We start from the raw sequence: 14,576 nt of genomic DNA, 5'->3' as shown, positions 1-14,576 counted from the left end.
GGCATTAACCACTACATGATGGGTGTCCTTATACTGGGACGGTTGAGCTAACGTGCGCTAATGTGATTAGCGTGACAGTTGTAAGTAACAGCAAACTTTCCAGGACATAGACATGTCGTATATATGGGCAGAAAGCTTAAATTCTTGTTAATCTAACTGCACTGTCCAATTTACAGTAACTATTACAGTCAAAAAATACCATGCAATGGTTTGAGAGTGCACAAGAACAAAAAACTTTTATCACAGCAACTGGTTTGATACATTCACCTCTAAAGGTAAATAATGTACTTAGATTCATTAATCTTGCTCTGATTTGTCATTCTGAGGGTCCCAAAGATAAAATGTAGTATAGTTTTGTTGGATAAAATACATTTTATATTCAAATGTAGGAACTGGGTTCTACAGTTTGAACCCCTGCTGTCTCTGGCTCCACACCCACCCCACCCGGCCATCTAGATGTGTGAAAGTTAGTTTATAAGCTAATGATCCATCATGTATGACATTCCTGAGAGTGTGTAAACTTAAATTTTGTATTACCATATGATTTTTGTATGTTCCCTACAGTAATGTACTTGAAATCAATTGACAAATTCGTCACATTTTGGTAGACTTGATACAAAATATTGTCCAGTATTGCCATGCTTCACTGGATCAATCTGAATCTTTGCACACACACTGCTGCCATCTAGTGGCCAAAATCTAAATTGTGCCTAAACTGCAATAATTCATTTGGGCCTTTCTCTTGCATTTCAAAGATGATGTTTTTGTTTGTATTATCTTTTACCAGATCTAATGTGTTATATTCTCCTACATTAATTTCACATTTCCACAAACTTCAAAGTGTTCAAATGGTATCAAGAATGTGCATGTCTTTGCTTCAGGTCCTGAGCTACAGGTAGTTAGATTTGGGTACTGTATGTCATTTTAGGCGAAAATTGAAAAAAAAGGTATGATTCTTAAGGGGTAATAGACTGGTTTTGCACAACTTTCTATCCAAGCCGGAAGAGAGCGCAAGGACAATTCATGTCAGGCATGTTCAGTTAGGCTATACAGGACAGTTGTATATTTAAAAAATATATTGGTAACTGATTAGTATGCTGTTGCATCGGAAATCAATTTTACAATCTGCAATGTTTGAATTTCCAACTTTAATTATAGAATAAGTAATTACATTATAGCCGCCAACAGAGACATTGCCTCCAGCCAACAGAGACATTGCCTCCAGCCAACAGAGACATTGCCTCCAGCCAACAGACACCATGTAGGAGGCTATAGCTTCATGAAATGTTTAGGCTTTGTATGAGAGAATGATGACCAAATAAGACTAACAATAATAATTTATCCATTAGCTAAAGCAAAGCTCTAGGCAACATGCCCTGGCACCTCAGAAAGCGTAGAATCGATTCGATAGGCAGCTGCATAGAAATGTTGAAATTTCAGCACCATGGACAGCAATTAGTAGTCTATACTTTGTGAGTGGCTGTCTGGCTGACGCATTCTATTTTATTTTAGGGAGGGGAGGGGCGGGGCGGAACTCCGACCTTGCAGGGGTCCAGAGAAACTACTTTATGCCAGTGATCAATCCATTTTAGTTTATAGGGTGACATTCAAGAACGGTATTAAGAAGAAAACATATACTTTGAATGTTTACAAGCAGCCTCTTTTCAAATACATGATTTTATAGATTGGAAGTATACTACACTAATAATTGTGTACAATAGGTTTTATTTGTTTTTGAGGAGAATATGCCCCCTGCTGGCCTGTTTGTGCCACTGACAGTTAGACAAGTTCTCTAAAATGAATTTGCAAGCAAATTTGAGATTAAAGTAATTGCTGACTTTAATTACTTAAAAAAATAACACAATTTACAGCAAGACAATAAGCAAGACAGTTGAGCTGAGACAAACAAATAAAGCAGGAAGACAATTTATTTTAGGAGTGGACTGCGACGGCCTGAAATCAAATTCTACGAAATATAGACTACCAAGAAAAAGATAAAAAGGCATGTTGCTTTGTGTGAAGTCAATATTTTCCACATTTCCGAGAAACACCACTAGGGGGCGCTAGAGTCGTAGATTCTAAGTGATCTGTCTCCTCAACAGATCGGGAGGATCCACAAATAAATACTGAATATATTAACAATGGTCCATCTCACGAGTCACAAGACGACGTGAAATTGAGACCCTTTATACAGTAAGTGGATCTGCGTAGTTTGTTGTACTGTGGCTTTGGACAAACACTCTTTATTCTTCCTGCTGTATGTTTCTTCAGACTACGTTTCCTTGTACCTGTATCTGTGAATGAGGAAGGAGCAGTAAGAGGACACATATTAGTAAAGTGAAGACTCAAATTCACACAAGGGGTGTTCCTGTAGTTAGGGTTATGTATAATAATAGTGGAGTGACTTCTGGAAAAACAAGTGGCATTCCACCAGGGCCGTTTATCTTCTAATCTCCTGAGATTCTTGCTGCTGATGTACTGTAGCATTGATGTCTGGGAACACTCTGTCTACACAACCAGTTTGAGCTAGCTTGCCTTATCCTCATGCGTGCATGCTTCACCATAAATAGTTGAATGGTTTTTCATTTGAGAAGTGGCTTCCTTTTTTCATGTAAAAGTTTGGAGTTCTTTTATGGTGCTTGATAGTATCACATCAGGGAACAGTAATCTGTGGAAAACTACCCCATGGTGAGTGTGTGTTTGCTCACTCTCTGTGGTGTATGGAGAACTCAGGCAGGGCCCCTAGGGAACTCAGCTGCTCCTCCAGCGCTAAGATCCGCAGGCCGATGTACCCTGACGACAGCAGTAGAAACACCACCCTACACACACACGCACACACGCACACGCACACGCACACACACACACACACACACACACACACACACACACACACACACACACACACACACACACACACACACACACACACACACACACACACACACACACACACACACACACACACACACGTTGGTGGATAAGATACAGTATTTCCTGATTGCTTGCTTGCCATCACCTCGGTTTTTACTTCATGGGCAATCCATACCTGTCAAGTTCCACTAGTTAAAAGCCTAGGAGTGTGGGGATAACACTATGTTATGCCAAGGGATATGTACTCTATGTACTGTACACATAAAGCACAATAACTAAGGAAGTGTTTCCTCCCTAATCTTTATTGTTTATATTGTTGAATACTGTTTTATCGCACATGAAAGGTAATCTCTCTCTACAGTGATGTGTGTGATATAAAATCTAACACAGTCTACATAAATCTATCAGCATTAGGTGTAATTCAATATGAATTGATTAATCCCCTGAGGGGAAAATAGAAAGTATTGTCAGAGCACAAACACACAATTACATGTATCCTCCACAGTTCACAGGCAACTAATGAAAGAGAAGCCAAAGGAGACAATTGCAAGGAAAACCTATCTACTATAGGCCTTGGAGGTTGGATAAAATAAAAAGATGAAGAAACCGTGAGAGGAACCAGACTCTAAAGGGGAGCCCGTTATTTTGTTTACAGTACATACAGTATGAAATAAGTTCAGAGTACATACAGTATGAATAAAGTTCACAGTACATACAGTATGAAAGAAGTTCAGAGTACATACAGTATGAATTAAGTTCACAGTACATACAGTATGAAAGAAGTTCACAGTACATACAGTATGAAAGAAGTTCACAGTACATGCAGTATGTAAGAAGTTCACAGTACATGCAGTATGAAAGAAGTTCACAGCACATACAGTATGAAATAAGTTCACCATACATACAGTGTGACCATCTGGAGAACATATTGTGCTTCGAAAACCAGATACATCAACAATGCCTTCCTATTCATACCCCTTGACTTATTCCACATTTTGTTGTGTTACAGCCTGAATTCAAAATTGATTAAATATTTGTTTTTCTCACCCATCTACACAGAATACCCCATAATGACAAAGTGAAAACATGTTTTTAGAAATGTTAGCAAATTTATTGAAAATATAATACAGAAATATCTAATTTAAATAAGTATTCACACCCCTGAGTCAATATTTTGTAGAAGCACATTTGGCAGCAATTACAGCTGAGAGTCTTTCTGGGTATGTCTCTAAGAGCTTTCCACACCTGGATTTTAAGCTCTGTCAAATTGGCTGTTGATCATTGCTAGACAATCATTTTCAGGCCTTGCCATAGATTTTCAGGTAGATTTAATTCAAAACAGTAACTCAGCCACTCAGGAACATTCACTGTCTTCTTGGTAAGCAACTCCAGTTTAGATTTGTCCTTGTCTTTTACGTTTTTTATTTAACCTATATTTAACTGAGCAAGTTAGTTAAGAACAAATTCTTATTTACAATGAAGGCCTACCCTAACCCAGATGACGCTGGGCAAATTGTGCGCCACCCTATGGGATTCCTGATCATGGTCGGTTGTGATACAGCACAGGATCAAACCAAGGTCTGTAGTGACGCCTCTAGAACTGAGATGCAGTGCCTTAGACCGCTGCGCCACTCGGGAGCTTAAAGATGAATTAATCTCCCAGTGTCTGTTGGAAAGCAGTTTGAAGCAGGTTTTCCTTTAGGATTTTGCCTTAGCTCCATTCTGTTTCTGAAAATATGGAGAGTGGTACTCAGTAATGTGTTGTTTTGGATTTGCCCCAAACATAACACGTTGTATTCAGGACTTAAAGTTAATTGTTTTGCCACATTCTTTGCAGTATTACTTTAGTGCCTTGTTGCAAACAGGATGCATGTTTTGTAATATTTTTTACACTCTGTACAGGTTTCCATTTAGGTTAGTATTGTGGAGTAACTACAATGTTGTTAATCCATCCTAATTTTTCTCCTATCACAGCTATTAAACTCTGTAACTGTTTCAAAGTTACCATTGGCCTCATGGTGAAATTCCTGAATGGTTTCCTTCCTCTCCGGCAACTGAGTTAGGAAGGACGCCTGTATTTTTGACTGGGTTTATTGATACACCATCCAAAGTGTAATTATACTGAACAAAAATATAAATGTAACATGCAACAATTTCATTAATTTGACTGAGTTACAGTTCATGTTAGGAAATCAGTCAATTGAAATAAATGCATTAGGCCCTAATCTATGGATTCCACATGAGTGGGAATATAGATATGCATCTGTTGGTCACAGACACCTTAAAAAACATGCACCTCACAATGGGCCTCAGGATTTGGTCACAGTATTTTTGTGCATTCAAATTGCCATCGATACAATGCAATTGTGTTCATTGTCTGTAGCTTATGCCTGCCCACACCATAACCCCACCGCCACCATGGGGCACTCTGTTGACAACCGCTCGCCACATGACGCCATACACGTGGTCTGCGGTTGTGAGGCCAGTTGGACGTATTGCTAGATTCTCTAAAACGACGTTGGAGGCGGCTTATGGTAGAGAACTTTACATTAAATTCTCTGGCAACAGCTCTGGTGGACATTCCTGCAGTCAGCATGCCAATTGCATGCTCCCTCAACTTGAGACATCTATGACGTTGTGTTGTGTGACAAAACTGCACATTTTAGAGTGGCCTTTTATTGTCCCCAGCACAAGGTGCACCTGTGTAATGATCATGCTGTTTAATTCAGCTTTAGATATGCCACACTTGTCAGTTGGATGGATTATCTTGGCAAAGGAGAAATGCTCACTAACAGGGATGTAAATAAAAGTGTGCACAACATTTTAGAGAAATAAGCTTTTTGTGCATATGGAAAATGTATTTCAGCTCATGAAACATGGGACCAACACTTTACATGTTGTGTTTATATTTTTGTTCAGTGTAATAACTTCACCATGCTCAAAGGGATATTTAATGTCTGCTTTTTTTACCCACTTACCAATAGGTGCCCTTATTTGTGTGGCATTGGAAAAGCTCCCTGGTCTTTGTGGTTGAATCTGTGTTTGAAATTCACTGCTCGACCTAAGGAACCTTACAGATAATTGCATGTGTTGGGTACAGAGATGAGGTAGTCATTCATAAATCATGTTATTGCACACAGAGTGAGTCGATGCAACTTATTATGTGACTTGGTGAGCACATTTTTACTCCTGAACTTATTTAGGCTTGTCATAACAAAGGGGTTGAATACTTAATGACTCAAGACATTTCAGCTTTACATTTTTTATTAATTAGTAAAAAATGTGAAAAACATAATTCCACTTTGACATTATGGGGTATTGCAATTTAATCCATTGTAAATTCAGGCTGAAACACAACAAAATGTGGAAAGAGTCAAGGGGTGTGAATACATTCTGAAGGTACTGTATCTACCCATCTCTCCAGGAATTAACCTCATATAAACATCAGATGGCTCCTAACCAATCCAGAAAGACAACATACCTAGACAGACAGACTGTTAGGCAGACGCCTGCATTTCCTTGAAAAGGTGATTATATAGCCAAAGGGACCAGGAAATCTGATCACAATGGGTACACGATGGATAGATGAGAGACACATTTGAAAATCATGTGTAGACGCACATCTGAAAATGGACAAGGTCAGAACAAAGCACTCATGAGAGCGCTAGATACATTTAATTAAATACAACTGTATTTGTCACATGCACCGAATAAAACACATTAACGTGAAAAGCTTACTTACAAGCCCTTAGCCAACAATGCAGTTTTAAGAAAATTAAGACCTAACAAAATATTTACTAATTAAACTAAAGTAAAACAAATAAGAATGACACAATAAAATAACAATAACGAGGCTATACAGTGCATTCAGAAAGTATTCAGACCCCTTCCCTTTTTCCACATTTTGTTACGTTACAGCCTTATTATAAAATAGATTAAATTAAACCATTTCTTCTCAATCGACACCCCATAATGACAAAGCAAAAACAGGTTATTAGAAAGTTTTGCAAATTTGAAAAAAAATTAAAACAGAAACACCTTATTTACATAAGTATTCAGACCCTTTGCTATAAAACTTGAAATTGAGCTCAGGTGCATCCTGTTTCAATTGATTATCCTTGAGATGTTTCTACAACATGATTGGAGTCCACCTGCGGTAAATTCAATTGATTGGACATGATTTTGAAAGGCACACTGCTGTCTATACAAGGTCCCACAGTTGACAATGCATGTCAGAGCAAATACCAAGCCATGACGTCAAAGAAATTGTCTGTAGAGCTCAGAGACAGGATTGTGTCATTGCACAAATCTGGGGAATGGTACCAAAACATTTCTGTAGCATTGAAAGTCCCCAAAAACACATTGGCCTCCATCATTCTTCAATGGAAGAAGTTTGGAACCACCAAGACTCTTTCTAGAGCTGGCCGCCCATCAGCCCTCGTGGCAGTGTGTGGATAAGATAAGAGGTGAGGGAAGGGCTTCAGCATCTAGGTCTAGACATTGAGAGGATAGAGAGGTAGAGAGACGGCAGAGAGAAAGACAGAGAGGTGGATGGTACTCACAGAAACAGATAGATGGAGAGGAGGATGTTGAGGTTGCTCATCTCTCTGATGAGGAGGAGGGATTTAATCCTTTCAGTGACTCTCCAAAAACACGAGTTAGCTGATCCAGAGAAGAAAAAATGGATTAAATGGATTGCTTGCTGTTTGGGGTTTTAGGCTGGGTTTCTGTACAAGGGCTTTATAAATACATTTGATTGATTATTCAAACAGCATTTAAGTGTGTGTGTGTGTGTGTGTGTGTGGTATATGTGCACGTGTGTGTGGTTGCACGTATGTGGGGGTGTGCGTTTGTGGTTGTCAGTGTGTCTGTGTGTGCTTCAGTGTGTGTTTAACTACCTGAGTCTTCCTCCTCTGTGAATGTGAACTGATCGTCCTGGTCTTTGCTGATGCTGCTTCTAGGAGTGTAGCTGTCCCTCCCTGAGGAAGATGAACATGCATTTATTAATCATTGTTCTATTACAACATAACATAATATTCTCTTTTATGTCCTCTGTTATTCCTATTTTCCCTCCTTTCTTTCTCCTGTCTCTTCCGGAAACATCCTAATACAGTCTTTCTAACCTCTGCTGGGCAGGTCAGAGTAGACGGTCTCTTTAGGAAGGCTCTGCTCCATACTGTCCTCCAGGCTAGAGTGGCTGGATATCTGTGGGCAGGGAAGGGTTAAAATGAAAAGGAAAGTATGCTTGTGTGTCTGATCATGACAAGCCCATGATTTATCTTAGTGGTGTCTTAATTCCTTCCACACAAAATCAAATTGGAAGTGAGTTCTGGAAAGTGACAGTGAATTCTTTGACGTCACAAAGTGCACAGTGCAGATCAACCACGAGGAACCAGAGGTAGGTGTGTCAACAAAGGACAGACATTTGTCATAACCAGTCAAAGTAGAACTGGGCAGTACATGGTGGGACATGGTGGGGTCTTACCGTGTCTATGTCCTGATTCACGTCGTCAACACCGTTCTCTCCTGGGGAGGCGTGGGAACTGCTGTTACCATTCTCCCCCTGCTCCCCCTGCTGCTGTGTGAACACAGTCTGACACACAATGCAGTGTGTCAAAGAATATTTGTCTTTGGTGAAAACAGAGAACAAAGAAAGTAGAGGATAATTGCAGATGATAGATAGAAATGGGGTGAATAAGACGGAGAGAGAAAGACGGGAGAGAGTTATATAGCAAGAGGAAGAGAGAGAGTGAGGGAGAGAGAGAGAGAGAGAGAGAGAGAGAGAGCGAGAGAGGGAGTGAGAGAGAGAGAGCAAGAGAGAGAGTGAGAGAGAGAGAGAGAGAGAGAGAGAGAGAGAGAGAGAGAGAGAGAGAGAAGCGAGAGAGGGAGTGAGAGAGCGAGAGAGCGAGAGAGAGAGCGAGAGAGAGAGAGAGAGAGAGCGAGAGAGAGAGAGAGCGAGAGAGAGAGAGAGAGAGAGAGAGAGAGAGCGAGAGAGAGAGAGAGCGAGAGAGAGAGAGAGAGAGCGAGAGAGAGAGAGAGAGAGAGAGAGAGAGAGAGAGAGAGAGAGAGGTCAGAGGTCATGTGGGTATACCTGTGCTTGTGTACACACAGACTGCAGGATTTTGTAACACACTTGCCGGTTCCGCAAAGACACCAACAAATACTGAAAACGTAGACAAAACAGAATGAGGGACTACACAACAACCCACATGCAAAGACACATGCACTCAAACAAAGACTAACAAGGCCACTGTGGGTTTGTTTCCGACCTTGTCTCCATCCGTAGTGTGGATGGAGAGCATAGACAAGGCTGAGTTCTGCTTTTTCACTTCCTTAATGCTGGACACGTGAACCACCACCTACAACAAGAAACAGGTACAACATCAACTTCACACGTAACACAGAAAGAAACAGGTACAACATCAACTTCACACATGACACAGAAAGAAACAGGTACCACATCAACTTCACACATAACACAGAAAGAAACAGGTACAACATCAACTTCACACGTAACACAGAAAGAAACAGGTACCACATCAACTTCACACGTAACACAGAAAGAAACAGGTACCACATCAACTTCACACGTGACACAGAAAGAAACAGGTACAACATCAACTTCACACATGACACAGAAAGAAACAGGTACCACATCAACTTCACACATAACACAGACCACAACTGTACATCTACTTCTACTTACAGTGCCCTCCTAATTATTGGAACAGTGATGCATTTTCTCTTCTTTTGGCTCTATATTCCAAAAGTCTAGATTTGAAATCAAACAATGACTATGATGTTAAAGTGCAGACTATCACCTTTAATTTTAGGGTATTCTCATCCATTTTTGTTGGAAGCATTTGCTCTTTGTTTTAGTTGTGTTTCAGATAATTCTGTGCCCAACAGAAATGAATATGAAATAATGTATTGTGTCATTTTGGAGTGACTTTTTAAAATCTTAAATAAGAATAGAATATGTTTCTAAACACTTCAAAGTAACTGCATTGATCACGAATAATCCTGAATTCAATTGTGAAACAAAGTTACAGATGCCAAAATAACATACCACTAAGACATACCATTACAAATAAGGGAAGTTAGCATTTTTTGGAGGGGGGTATGATATTTGTGGGTCTGTAACTTTCTCACTCATCAACAAATTTGTAGAGTCACAAGCCTGATGTTGTCATTGTGTACTATGCATATGGGACCAAATACTTAACTTTTTACTACTTTAATACACATAAAAGTGAATTTGTCCTAATACATTACATTACATTTAAGTCATTTAGCAGATGCTCTTATCCAGAGCGACTTACAAATTGGTGCATTCACCTTATGATATCCAGTGGAACAACCACTTTACAATAGTGCATCTAAATCTTTTAAGGGGGGGGGGGGGTTAGAAGGATTACTTTATCCTATCCTAGGTATTCCTTAAAGATACCATCAGGTGTCTCCGGAATGTGGTGATTGACTAATACTGTTGTTCCCTTAAAATGGAGGCACTATGTATGTACAAAAAGTACTGTAATTTCTAAACGGTTAACCCGATATGGATGAAAATATCCTCAAATTAAAGCTGACAGTCTGCAATGTAACCTCATAGTCATTGTTTGGAGTATAGAATATAGAGTATAGAGTATAGAGTATAGAGCCAAAAGAAGAAAAAATGATTCACTGTCCCAATAATTATGGAGGGCACTGTATGTTGGCGAACTTGGCGTTATCTACTCTACTCTACTATATTTGAGCCTCTTACCTTGGTGTCTTTGAGGAGTACGGAGGAGTAGAAACACACATAGTTGACAGACACAAATAGCTTCCCATGATACAGCACTTCCTTCTGCAGGGCACAAGTGAATGCTGAAAACACAAGCAGAGAACAGTGCCAAATGAGAGAGACACAGAGAGTTTCTGAATAAAACATCCCTTTTCCCAGAATACAGTGTGATGTTCTGTATGCCGTCCTAAGCAGCTGAGGGCACATGTTAACATATTGTGAAAAAGTGAGTGAATAAGTATTTTAATGTAATTAGTTGTTAGCAAGGAGCACAATGCACAGGTTGTGGAATGAATTATATTGAATGTCCCAATGCATTCATTATTATGTCGACTCCATAAGCAAACATGCAAGACATGAATCCACACGCAGCCCGGACAAACAATCAATGGACAACGACAAAATCATAAATAACTTACACACTCCCCATGTACTGATATCAACTCACCATGGGTTAGTTTCTCCTCTGCAGGAATGTCTTTGAAGAGTTTGTGAAAGGCTTTGTTGTATTTCACAAAGCTCTACAAGAGACAGAGGAAATGATCGAATTAATCAATCAATCAACCAATTCATGAATGTATCAATCATTCAATCAGGACATATTTCCGAGCCAGATCCAAGAACCCAAACATGTAGTGGAGATGGAGCCATAGTACCTGCAGGGTGTTGTACTCTACATTTAAATGTGCTTACATGTTTGGTGATGATGACGCCATCAGGCCGATGGAAGCTCTCCTCCTCTATGGTCTGTGACCTGTGGATAGGGAGATCACAATTACACACGCACATACGGACTTTGAGGGTTTTGTTTCCCCCAGTCCAAGTCCTACTCTAGTCATTGTACTTCCTTTCATAAGTAACCTCTGACCTGAGTGAGTTGCTCCTGTTCAGGCTGCATCCCAGCTCCTGTATTTCCAGCTGTGCCTCCTCTAGACTGTGGCGTTTCCTCTCTCCACTCTTCTTAGGCCTACTGCGGCTGCCTCTCCTCTGGTCCAGCAGACTACCTCCATCACCATCCTCCAGGGACCTGGAGGAACAGGACACTAAACGGTCACAGAGTGTCGCCACCTGGGTCTGTAAACACTTTCTGTTTAGAGGTCATTCTTACCTATTTGCATATTTACCTACAGTATAGGTCTTACTTTGTAATTAACATAAAGTTGTGGTTTGAATTTAAATTCACCTACCCATGGGCATAGTTTTGTCTTCTGGTGAAAGCTGCTCTAACAATTAATTAATACAGAAGCAATTAGGGTTAAGTGCCTCGCTCAAGGGCACATTGACAGATTGTTCACCTACTTGACTCGGGCATTCGAACCAGCAACATTGTGGTTACTGGCCCAATGCTCTTAACCAATAGGCTACCTGCCACCCATTATTTACATTCACATCATCTACTTGATACCATCAGACAACCATAAAGAAGAGTTCAACGGTTGGCAGAGCAGTTCTAGCTTGTAGTCGATAAGATAGTCAACAACACCTTAACGGTTAACTGAGTTGTCTAAAACATATGTGGCATCCAGGTCAAAGGAAGATTTGCTATGATTTGCATTTTAAATGATCAAAACATGTCACATGCAAAGTGTGTGTTATACGATGTTTAAGTTCCCCCACCTGAGGCTGGGAGAAAGCAAACAATGGAAATGGAATATATATTTATCTTTGTTAATCCTGTTCCATCACTATACATTAACTATTGTGCCACTCCTTACAGACAACATCGGCCTAATAGCAACAAAAGCTACTACATTTACAGCTCGAAAAGTCAAACTTCAATGTGAATGTGCAAATAAAAAGCACTAAATCATCACAGAATTAAAGAGTCCTCAAAACAATCTTTATTCAAAAAAGCATTGAGTATGTACATATATATCCACTACAGAAAGCGGCTTCACCTCCTCCCGACTAGACCAGCCTGTCATTTCTGAGTCTGGACAAGGACCAACAAATGTAAATATTTGTTTGAAATGTGTGCATTTTATTAGGTTTGTCAAAAATATATTGTCAAGTCATGAATTTGATTAATTATTGATTGAAAATATATGCTTACGCTATATATATATATATATAAAATAAAGATTATATTAAAACTACAACAAACAAAGCAATAAGATATAATGCAAAACAACCTGTTTGTATCTCATAAAATAAATAGAAAGTTGTTAATTTTAACCTAATCTTAAAAAATTACTAATAAATAAAGACAAAGGCCCTGAAGGGTATGGCTGCAACGCATTTTGGTGGAACGTCAACAAAACAGCCTGGTCTCATAGAACAGATGTAACATAGTAAACGAAAATCCAGGACATTGAAATTAGTATGATATGTTACATTTGGTATGGTTACATTAGAAGGTTTCTTAATTTTACTGCAGTGGGCTAAATCAGGGTCACACAAAGTGTTCCTTGGTAGTCTTAAACAAATCTACTTTGAAACAAAAGTACACATCTCACACACATGGTTATGGTCTTAAAAAAAATAAGTCACCTGTAACATGTCAGCTATAGATTTGAAAGGTATTATATTATGAGTTTGCATCCCAATATTACACTTTATATACATCACAGAAGACTGAAATATAACAAAACCGTTTGACATAAAAACTCCAGATTTTCAGCAGGTTTTTGAAATAATGTTTATTACAAATATTAATAACATTCCACCCAGGAGGCCACTAGGTCATTTCACTGCAGGAAAGGGATTTATTAAGTCAAAAACGAAAGGAGGGTGGTTGGTCGGGGTGGATGGTTTTGCATATAATGCAAACGTTTAGCTTGTTTAAATCTCATCACGGACAACTTGAGCATTTTAGCTAATAAGCAACTTTGCAACTACTTACTACTTTTTAGCTACTTTGCAACTACTTAGCATGTTAGCTAACCATTCCCCTAACCTTAACCCTTTAAGATAACACCTGACCCTAACCCTAACCTTAACCTCAATCCTAACCTTAACTCCTGCCATTTTTCTAGCTAACGTTAGCCACCTAGCTAACGTTAGTGTGAGCCACCTAGCTAATGTTACAACAACAAATTGGAATTCTTAACATATCATACGTGTTGCAAATTCATAACATATTAAACAAATTGAAAATCATAACAAACATATCATACAAATTGTAATTTGTAACAAATCATACAAAATGGATGATGGACATCCAAAAATGTATACGTTACATACCAAACTTAACATATCATACTAATTTGAGTGTCCTGGCTTTTCGTTTACTATGTTACGTCCACCCCTGAGTCCAAATTATAGCAACAAACAAGTTCCCTTCCTTCCTTCCCTCTCTTTCTCTTTCACTTTCTCTTTCTCCACTCAGGTGAATCCTCCATTCAGACTAACCCACTTTTGAAACAGCAATAAATACAAGCGGAATGGCCCAAACCCCATATGGGTGTGTTCTAATCTATGTGGTATGTACTACTGTATGTTTGAGGACTGTACAGTATTCAATACTGTAATATCCTTTTAGAAAATCCAATAAGATTAAGTTAAGGAACATTCCAACTTACTAATGTAAACATAAACATTGGAGACGGTCTCTACAGCTGGAGTTTTACTGAGCCTGTCAGTAACTGTACAGAAACAATGCATAATAATAAGTCACTTATTTAAAAAAGTTTGATTGGTTGATACTCACACTGAGCTGTCAAGGGAGAACCTCCGGTGCTTCATGTTCATGGTTTGGAGTGGTTAAATGTCTCACACACTCCCCCACGCACACTCACACTCCCACTCAGCTCCTCTCCACTCCACCCTTCTGTACTTCACTGACGGTGTCGGTGTAAACCGACTCTCTCACATAGCCACCAATGTGCTGCAGTATACGCCCATCCTGTCTCTCTAGTTTCCTACCTGGCTTTAGCCCACAGAGAGAAGCAGCTGATAGATGGCTAGAGGCAGAGACAGC

General features: G+C 39.4%; 1 protein-coding gene across 3 annotated transcripts; it reads right to left on the bottom strand.

Moving 5' to 3' along the window:
- Positions 1–1,821: 1,821 nt before the first annotated feature.
- Positions 1,822–14,576, bottom strand: LOC106600442 (GRAM domain-containing protein 2A). 3 transcript variants are annotated; one of them, XM_045714840.1, is made up of 13 exons: positions 14,307–14,576; positions 11,526–11,684; positions 11,351–11,411; positions 11,106–11,178; positions 10,637–10,740; positions 9,141–9,230; positions 8,963–9,034; positions 8,357–8,464; positions 7,995–8,076; positions 7,770–7,850; positions 7,434–7,533; positions 2,709–2,819; positions 1,822–2,294 (listed from the first exon to the last, which is right to left on the bottom strand). In XM_045714840.1, exons 1-13 carry the CDS (start codon positions 14,345–14,347, stop codon positions 2,273–2,275), a joined length of 1,104 nt encoding a protein of 367 aa, XP_045570796.1. In that variant the 5' UTR covers positions 14,348–14,576; the 3' UTR covers positions 1,822–2,272. The 3 variants fall into 3 exon arrangements, with proteins under 3 accessions (XP_045570796.1, XP_014047276.1, XP_014047275.1); XM_014191801.2 differs by having other exon boundaries at positions 8,357–8,446; positions 14,307–14,547; XM_014191800.2 differs by having other exon boundaries at positions 8,357–8,449; positions 14,307–14,546.

The sequence above is a fragment of the Salmo salar genome, chromosome ssa03 (assembly GCF_905237065.1).
Source record: "Salmo salar chromosome ssa03, Ssal_v3.1, whole genome shotgun sequence".
In the NCBI taxonomy this organism is placed as follows: domain Eukaryota; kingdom Metazoa; phylum Chordata; class Actinopteri; order Salmoniformes; family Salmonidae; genus Salmo; species Salmo salar.
The sequence above is the reverse complement of the archived record's forward strand: the minus strand, read 5'-3'. Positions and strand labels throughout refer to the sequence as shown.

What these genes read in the sequence shown, in the direction of transcription:
- LOC106600442 (XM_045714840.1), bottom strand. Translation starts at nt 14,347, where the DNA reads ATGAACATGAAGCACCGGAGGTTCTCCCTTGACAGCTCAGT. An exon ending in TTCTCCCTTGACAGCTCAGT is followed by an intron (nt 11,685 to 14,306) that starts GTGAGTATCAAC and finishes CTGTTCCTCCAG; the next exon opens with GTCCCTGGAGGATGGTGATG. An exon ending in CTCTGACCTGCCCAGCAGAG is followed by an intron (nt 7,851 to 7,994) that starts GTTAGAAAGACT and finishes CATCTTCCTCAG; the next exon opens with GGAGGGACAGCTACACTCCT.